Genomic DNA, 8,801 nt, shown 5'->3' with positions numbered 1-8,801 from the left:
CATCACAACTTTCCATACATGTCCCGGCTATTCTAGCTCTACTCTTTCCTAAACTGCAGACTACTTTTTTTTTTTTTCTTTTGTAATTATTCATGAGATTTATACATAGTTGTTCTGTTCTTTTTAGCCGCCGTGCTTTACAGTATTCCAGTTACCACACAATATTGCTTCAGAGATCTAAGGACGTGTGGCTGTCGTTTTGTATTATTTTCAGTATAGAAGTTCTTGTGTCTTTATTTAAATAAAGTTATTAGTAAAAAAAAGAAGCAAATCTTGTGTTCTGTGCCTTTTATATCGCCCTAATAATCTCTTAAAGGGATCATATTTTATGGCACGTGGCCATATTTAGCGCCCGGTTCATGCAGCTCCTAAATGTAGCACCCGTAGAATTCTACGGTTCCGACTTAGAATGACGGTATTCTTTATAGAGGAGGCTCCATTAAGAAGACTTTAGCCTTGCTGAACTCTTTTTGCTAAGAGTCGACTGTTGGGTACATTGTAGTCCAGAGGACGCATAAGAAATCCCTCCTCCCTGATTCATCTAAAGTTTTCAGATATTTTCAAAAACGTAAATCTTTACCTAAATTTACCAATAACATAAAGTACAATGTGTCATAATAAAAAAAAAAAAATAAAAAAAAAATCTCTGAATCGCTGGGATGTGTAGAAGCTTTCGTGTGATTACTACATAAGGTGATACAGGTCAGATTCTCAAATTCGGCCTCGTCAGGAAGATGAAAACGGGTCATGAAGGGAAGGGGTTAAAAGTAGGTTAGATGATGGGTTTGATGGTGGTCTGACCGCTGGGCAGGGCTGTGGAGTCCACCAAAAATTTGGGCTCAAACTCCACAACTCCGGCTTTGGAGTCGGTAAGTCAAACCTCCAACTCGTCAATTTCCATGACACCGACTCCACCAAAATGGGCTCAGACTCCACAGCTTTGCTGCAGGGGGTGGTCTATTCATTCACTATTAGTCTGCTGATGGTTGTCTTTCTCCAGCATTCCTATGCAGAATTAATGGAGCCACGGTGTCCATACGCACCACTGCTCCACTCCTACAGTGTTTCAAAACCCAGTTGTTGGGATCACTAAAGGTACCTCCCCATGACGTCTCTGATGGATCCTGCTCCACCCGAAGAAACGCTACTGAAAAAGCTAGAAATAATGAGCCATGTAAAAATGCCTTGAAGTTCATACAGCAGTGTTCAAAATACTATATCGGTCCAATATTACAGATTAATCTGTTTATGGTATAAGTTCTATCACCACATGTCCCACAATGTACCAGTTGGTGCAGTAGATTCTGAGAAAACCCCCAGACTCCGCATTCAGGATCTGCAGGTTTCTGAGTCTGTGGATTAGAATAATTAATTGAAAGGGGGGTGATCAAAATATCAGTGTGGAGATCAATCAGTGACATCAATCATTCTGTGAAGAAACCAGAGTAAATCCAGTGGCCCTTATTTAAGGGTGAAGCCAGGACATGTTGTACATGCATTTCTCCTTGAAAGCCGAGAAATATGGGTCATTCAAGACATTGTTCAGAAGAACACCGTACTCCGATTAAAAATTTGGTTGGAGAAGGTAAAACTTGTGCAGACAATGATCGGCGGATCAGCTACAATGATCTCTAATGCTTTATAATGAAAAGCCAAACCGGAGAGACGAGGAAGAAAACGGAAGACGACCATTCTAATGGATGGAAGAATGGCCAGAATAGCAAAGGCTCAGCCAACGCTCAGCTCCAGGATGATCAGACAGTCTCATGTTACATGTGAAGACGCCTGTGTGACGCTAATCTCTAACCAAGAAGTCCCCACAGAGTCCCACTGTTCATAAAAAGACATGTGTTCTTTGGCAGATTGTATCCTCTTCAGTACATCAAGCGGCCTAAAGAGAAATGGAGAAACATTTTGTGGACTGATGAAAGTAAAATTGTTCTTTTTTGCTTCAAGGGCCGCAGACAGTGCATCAGACGACCCCCAAACTCTGCATTCAGGCCACAGTACACCCTGCACACAGTGAAGCATGGTGGTGAAGCATCATGATATGGGCAGGTTTCTCTTACTATGGTGCCGGACCAGTTTACCACACACCAGGGATCATGGACCAGTTTGCATATAATAAAATACTTGAAGAGGTCATGTTGCCTTAGGCTACTTTCACACTTCCATCTTATGGCATACGTCGCAATGCGTAGTTTTGGAGAAAAAACGCATCCTGCAAAGTTGCCCGCAGGATGCGTTTTTTTCTCCATAGACTTGCATTAGCGACGCATTGCGATGTATGGCCACACGTCGCATCCGTCGTGCGACAGATGTGTTGTTTTGGCAGCCGCGGCGCACAAAAAAATTTCAATGTAACGCTTTTTGTGCGTCGGGTCTGCCATTTTCGATCGTGCATGCACGGCCGAAACTCTGCCCCCTCCTCCCCGGAACTCACAATGGGCAGCGGATGCGTTGTAAAACTGCATCCGCTGCCCACGTTGTGCTAAATTCAGCACAACGTCCGACGGTTTGCGACGGCCCCGTACCGACGGAAATGTGAAAGTAGCCTTACACTGAAGAGGATATGCCCTGGAAATGGGGGCTTCACCCAGACAACAACCCTAAACAGAGCAGTAAATGAGCAAAATCTTGGCTCCAGTCCAACAAAATTGAGGTTATGGAGCTGCCAGCCCAACCTCCGGACCATAATCTGGTAGGACACTTGTGGGGTGACGTAAAAAATGCCTTTTCTGAGGCAAAGCCAACAAATGCCAAAAAATAGTGGGATGTCGTCTGAGCATCCTGGGCCAGAAGTTATTTTCTGTAAAATAGTTAAAAATTATCTACATTTCTGTTCATGTTGTGAATTAGGATACAGTGTGCGATGTTCCCAATGCTGGAAATAAAAACTAGGAGAAAGATTTTGTAATTATCACATTTTCTTGAACATTTTTTTTGAGTGTATTTTTTACTAATACAAGTTTCCAAGCGGTAATTAGTGACCTGACCATTCTTCGTGTTTTCTGCTTTGAAGATGTTCAATACTTTAAACGGAATCGGTCGTTGCTTTTGCACTGGCAAGCTGTGAGTTGGGTAAGTCAAGGAGCCTGTGGTCAAGAGCTAGGAGAGTACGCCCTAAACAGAGGGAAGAGACAAAGGTATAGTCAGGTCACAGGGCGTCAGAATTCCAAGGTCTGAGTGCGTCAAGATCTGGCATTTCTCTGAATACTGATCTCTGAATAATTCTGCTCACACCACTGATGGGCAGCTTTCTGCCTGTGCACAGCGTGTCAGTTTTCTGTGTGGTTACACTGAGCAGGATGACTACATGGTACGTGACCCCTAGTCCTCTAGTGATGATCTGCTGATACCCGATGTTCCTACCTCCATTATGGATCCCTATAGAGCTGATCACGAAATAGGAAAAAATTTGTGACCGTTCTTGGACAAAAGATTAAGAAAAATTTGCTCTCACGTCAATGATGTGATCCAATGTAATGCAGGGATGCTCCGAGAATAAATGGCCGATGATGAACCATGCTGATTTACAGGCCAGTCTCAGATGAGTGTAACACGGTGATGGTGTGACAGATGGCCATCATGTACCAGCCCCGAGACAAAGATCACCAGATAATAATGTGGAGTCTATAATGCCATCTGATCCCAACCTTACTGTAAGACCATGGGGACCTGGCACTTTTGTGGAAGTATCTACCGGAGAGAATGTCAGGTAATGGACCTGCTCCATGCCGGAATTCTAGAATGTGTCAATTCTCATCCACTGAGAAGAACCTGAACCTTGTGCAGCATCGTGCTGGTGCGCTGCTCTTCTGTCATCTAATGCTCTTCTGGGAGGGTAATTTTTCCGATCAATTCCTTCTGAAAGCGCTGTAACCATTATGGTCATTATTAATGAAATAGCTGACATTTCACTCCTATCTGATCTCCGCTCCGGTGATGCTGAATGCGACATGCCATCCCCAGCTGTCCAGCAGTTATATGGAGAGTTGTAAGCCAGGCAATGCTTCTTGGGTAAAAGGGTATGCAAATGAAATTCGAAATCTCTACATCGGTTTTGGTAAAATTAGGAAAAGGGAGGGTGTAATTTAATTTTTTTATGATGTATGAATGAAAGATAAAAATAAATCAAAACACTAGGGATTTGGGAGTGGAGAAGGGGGGACAATTAGGCTATGTGCCCATGTTGCAGAAATGCTGCAGAAATGTCGGTAGCATTTCCGCAACTCTCTGTCGTGGGTAAAACACATGTTGAATTCACATGCATTTTCCCGCAAAACACAAGCGTTTTTAGCTTGAATGCTTGAGCTTTTACAATCGATTTGAAGCACCGCTTGGAAAAGTGATTGACAGGTTGGTGACACAAGCAATACATAGTGCTTGACAAGTGTGACCAACTTTTTACTATTGATGCTGCCAATGCAGCATCAATACTAAAAGAATGTTAAAAATAATAAAAAAAAACCCTAAAAAATATGGTTATTCTCACCTTTTGACGGCCCCCGATCTCAGCGACGCTCCCCAGTATGTTCCGTTCCCAGGGATGCTTTGCGTGAAGGACCTTTGTGACGTCACGTTGGCGTGACCGCGACGTCATCTCAGGTGATCCAAGCACAGCATCCCTGGGAACGGAACGTACCAGGAGCGCCGCTGAGATTGGGGGCCATTGGAAGGTAAGTCTATCCCTATTTTTTATTTTCATTTTTTTTTTCTTTACAGGAATATGGTTCCCAGGGCCTGAAGGAGAGTCTCCTATCCTCAAGATCCTGTGTACCATCCGCACATGAAGCGCTCACTTTACGCATGTGGAAATGCAATCCTATGGTGGTGGAATTGCTGCAATTCCACAGAAATAATGAACATGCTGCAGATTTTACCGCTATGCGATTCCGCAGCGTGAAAATCCGCAGCATGGGCACAGCAACTGCGGAATCCTATAGGATTGCATTGGAATGCGGTTTTTAAGAGTTTCCGCTGCGGCATAAACGCAACGTGGGCACACAGCCTTAGAAGGATGATACCAACAGCTATTGTGCTGAACCTTGACGGCAGTATTAAATTAGTTACATTCTTGTACATAGGGGGCAGTATTATAGTGGTTATATTATTGTACATAGGAGCAGTATTACAGTAGTTATTCTTGTTTATAGGGGGCAGTATTACAGTAGTTATATTCTTGTACATAGGAGCAGTATTCCAGTAGCTATATTCTTGTACATAGGGGTAGTATTATAGTCGTTGTATTCTTGAATGTATCAAAGTCTGGAAGAGGTCATGTTTGCCTTATGCTGAAGAAGAAATGCCCTTGATGTGAGTGTTTCAGCAGGACAACGACCCCAAACACAAGAGCAAGCCGTAAACATCTTGGTTGCAGGCCAACAAGATTGAAGTGGCTGCCTGATCCCCAGACCTCAATTTGATTGAGAATTTGTGGAGTGACAATAAAATAGGGATTTTTGTGTACTCACCGTAAAATCCTTTTCTTCGAGCAATTCATTGGGGGACACAGACTGTGGGTGTATGCTGCTGCCACTAGGAGGCGGACACTAAGTGATACAAAGAAAGTATCTCCTCCTCCCCTGCAGTATACACCCTTCTGCTGGCTCTCAGCTAACTAATTCGGTGCAAAAGCAGTAGATCAATAAGCAATATATGAGCGTATACCATGTCACATTATATATGAGAGTATAGCATGTTAACTTATAAAACAAGCACAAGCTAATAATAGTGTGGGAGCTGTGTCCCCCAATGAAATGGCTCGCAGAAAAGGATTTTACGGTGAGTACACAAAAATCCCTATTTCTCCTACGCCTCATTGGGGGACACAGACCGTGGGACGTCCCAAAGCAGTCCCTGGGTGGGGACAACATCAGATCAGGCCCTGTGTAACCGCTACTTACAAGTGTGACACTGCGGCCTGCAGAGTCCACCTGTCCAGACTCACATCTGTGGAAGTCTGGGAATTATTGTGCTTCAAGAATGCATGCGGACTGGACGAACTCGCAAGCTTGCATGCGTGCTGTGCCAACGACTGGTGCCTAGAATCCAAGAAACCTCGATAGGGAGACAGGCTGACGTCTAACACGGAAGGATTCCTGGATGGTGTAACAAATCCACTAAGCTAACATGGCCGATGAAACGGCTAAACCCTTCCTGAAACCGTCAGGAAGCCGTCCTCTTACAGTGAGGTAGCCCAAATCAAGTGTTCAACCTTCGGAAGGACGCCGTCCTCGAGATGTACATACTCAGAGCACTCACCACGTTCAGAATATGGGGAACCCATTCCGTTATGTGGACTGGTGTGGAAAGAGAATGAGGGAAGAACGATGCCCTCATAACAGTGGGAATACAATACCACATTGGTAACAAGGGACGGGGATGGCCTGAGGGCAACCTTGCCTTGATGGTAATAAGGGAAAAAGGTCTGAAAGAACAGAGCGGCTAGCTCCGAAAATTAGTCAGGATGAGGATAGCGCAGAGAAAAAAAAAGGGGCAACCTTCCCTGATAGTAAAGTCTGTTCGGATCAAAAGGAGTCTACTATAAGACTCCCAGGATCTTTAAGGTCCCAAAGATCTAATGGTATGCGATAGGGAAGAACCACATGTGAAGACTCCCTGCGAGGAAGTCCATATTTACAGTTTTTTTGCAATAAGATGGAAAAATACTAGTTATGCAAATGAGAAAAACCTGACATGGTCAGTGCGGATCTCCCAGGATCACTGGGGCCCTTCCTGCTTCCGAAAAGATCTCGGAAGTAGTGGAAGAGGGGTGAAGGAAACTGGTACCATGGAAGGACCAGAGCATGCACTGCGATGGCTTTTGGACTTGGAGGCCGAACCATGAACTTAGAGTACATTGGCGTTCAGTCTGGACGCCATCCGACCTACATCTGGAGTGCTCCAGAGAAGACAGATCTGATGGAAGACTTCCATGTGAAGTTCCCACTCACATGAGGCGGACCCTGACGGTTTCCGCCGCCCCGAGTTCTACTCCTGAGATGTGTAGTGCCGAGATCACCAAATGATAGATCGTGGCCCAACAGAGAATGTGAGGTACCTCGGCCATGACGCCTGACCGTGGGTACCTGTTGGATGATTGACGTATGGGACAGACGTGGGATTGTCCGATTGAAATGGATGGGGTGACCCACCAGAAGGCAGTAGACCTGCCGTAGAACTAGCCGTACTGTTCTGATCCCCAGAACAATGATCAGGAGAAGAGGATTGGCATCTGTAGTCACTAATAACCATTGAATTGGGAGAAAGGATCTCCCCTGGATGAGGAAGGAGCTCAGAGACTACCCTCTGAAAGCCTGATTGACCTGCAGAAAACAAGAGGAGCGAAGGAAAACGCTTCCATTGTCGTCACCAATTTTCCTCAGAACCCTCCTAGCAAATTGAATGGAATGAGGGGATGAGTGAACAAGTGCGCAAGCTCCCTGTTGAAGGGCCACGGCTTTGTCTCAAGGGAGAATCACCAACCTTCTGGAAGATTCCAGGATCATCCTCAAGAAAGGATATCTGCTGGGCTGGAAATGAGGAAAAAACTTGTCTAAATTTAGCTGCCAGCACAGGAGAGAGGGTATAGCAAGAGATATAGACGACTCAGCGCAGGGCTGGAAGAGAGGCTAGAAAGTCGACCACATAGGGCAGGACGACCATGCCTCTAGGGTGCAAGAGGAACGTGACAGCCGCCATAACCCCTGCGAACACTCTGGGTGCGGTAGCAAGGCCAAAGGACAAGGTCGTGATTTGAAAATGCTGTTCGCGAAAGGGAAAGCGAAGGAATTTTTGAAGAGGGGAAAACATAGGAATGTGAAGGTAAGCATCCCGAATGTCGGTGGATGCCAGAAACTCCACCTTTTTCCGTTGAAGTAATGGCTGAGCGGAGGAACTCCATCTGAAGAAGGGGGAAGAAGTTTGAGGTTCAGGGTCGGTCTTACTTTTCGGTCCCCATTTTGGAACCAAGATCCCTTAGATCTAGACCGTCCTGGACAACTGATCCACTGCTGGTTGAGTCTATAGGAAATCAAAATAGTTAAGGTCTCTGACCAAGAGACCATTGCTCTAGCAACACATGCGGCGTCTAAGGAAGGGTAGAGCGCTGAACTGGAGACCGCAAGATGGAACTAGATTTGCTATCTGACAGTCCGTTGTATTTTTTAATTGATGACCCATTGGGTAGTGATACTGGTAGGTATACCACAGGAGATTCTACATGGTTAATATGCCAAGTGGCAGAATGTGTGGCTGCATGCAGAAGGTTAGGAAAACCGTCTCTTACTATCGCCGCTCTCTTTTGACGGTGTGGAGATAAAAATGATGAACCCTCGATCCACTATCCTCTTAACAGGGAATTGTGAGGAATCGTCCGCCTTCTTGCATCATCTGCTAAATAGTGGAGATGCAGAGGGAGGTGTTCGGACGCCAAAAAAATGAGCCTCTGTACATCCACAGAGTTAAGGTCCCTGGGTGGAAAGGGCTGGTTGTCCGGCGTTAGGCCTGGCTGTAGAAGAGGATACATGGAGGCGACACTCCATGTGCTCGTCTATCGATGGTATGGGGAGATCGGTGCCCTTTAAAAGGGCCCGTCGCCCTTAAGAATCAGACCAGGCATGGCATCTCACGTCTTAGTTGGGTATACGTGGAGGTGCACCCCGCGTGTTTGCATATTGGCTGAAAAAGGATACCGTGCTTGCAGAGGTTTCTGTCCAGTGGATCGCTTATCCAGATGCTCCCTGTCCGGGTGAATGGCAAATGCTCTGCGAGGGAGTTTAGTTTCCTCCTGAGGGACG

At 45.5% G+C, this 8,801-nt stretch overlaps 1 protein-coding gene across 1 annotated transcript in view; it reads right to left on the bottom strand.

Annotated features, from left to right (window-relative positions):
* Positions 1 to 2,802: 2,802 nt before the first annotated feature.
* Positions 2,803 to 8,801, bottom strand: part of ICA1 (islet cell autoantigen 1) — a 93,429-nt gene continuing 87,430 nt past the window's right edge. The window contains exon 14 of the mRNA XM_077268115.1: positions 2,803 to 3,123. Coding sequence (XP_077124230.1) covers positions 3,035 to 3,123 — 89 coding nt within the window. The 3' untranslated portion in view covers positions 2,803 to 3,034. The remainder of the gene's footprint in view (positions 3,124 to 8,801) is intronic.

This window comes from Ranitomeya variabilis, chromosome 6 (genome assembly GCF_051348905.1).
Source record: "Ranitomeya variabilis isolate aRanVar5 chromosome 6, aRanVar5.hap1, whole genome shotgun sequence".
Classification (NCBI taxonomy): Eukaryota; Metazoa; Chordata; class Amphibia; order Anura; family Dendrobatidae; genus Ranitomeya; species Ranitomeya variabilis.
This window is presented reverse-complemented; position numbering and strand designations above follow the sequence as displayed.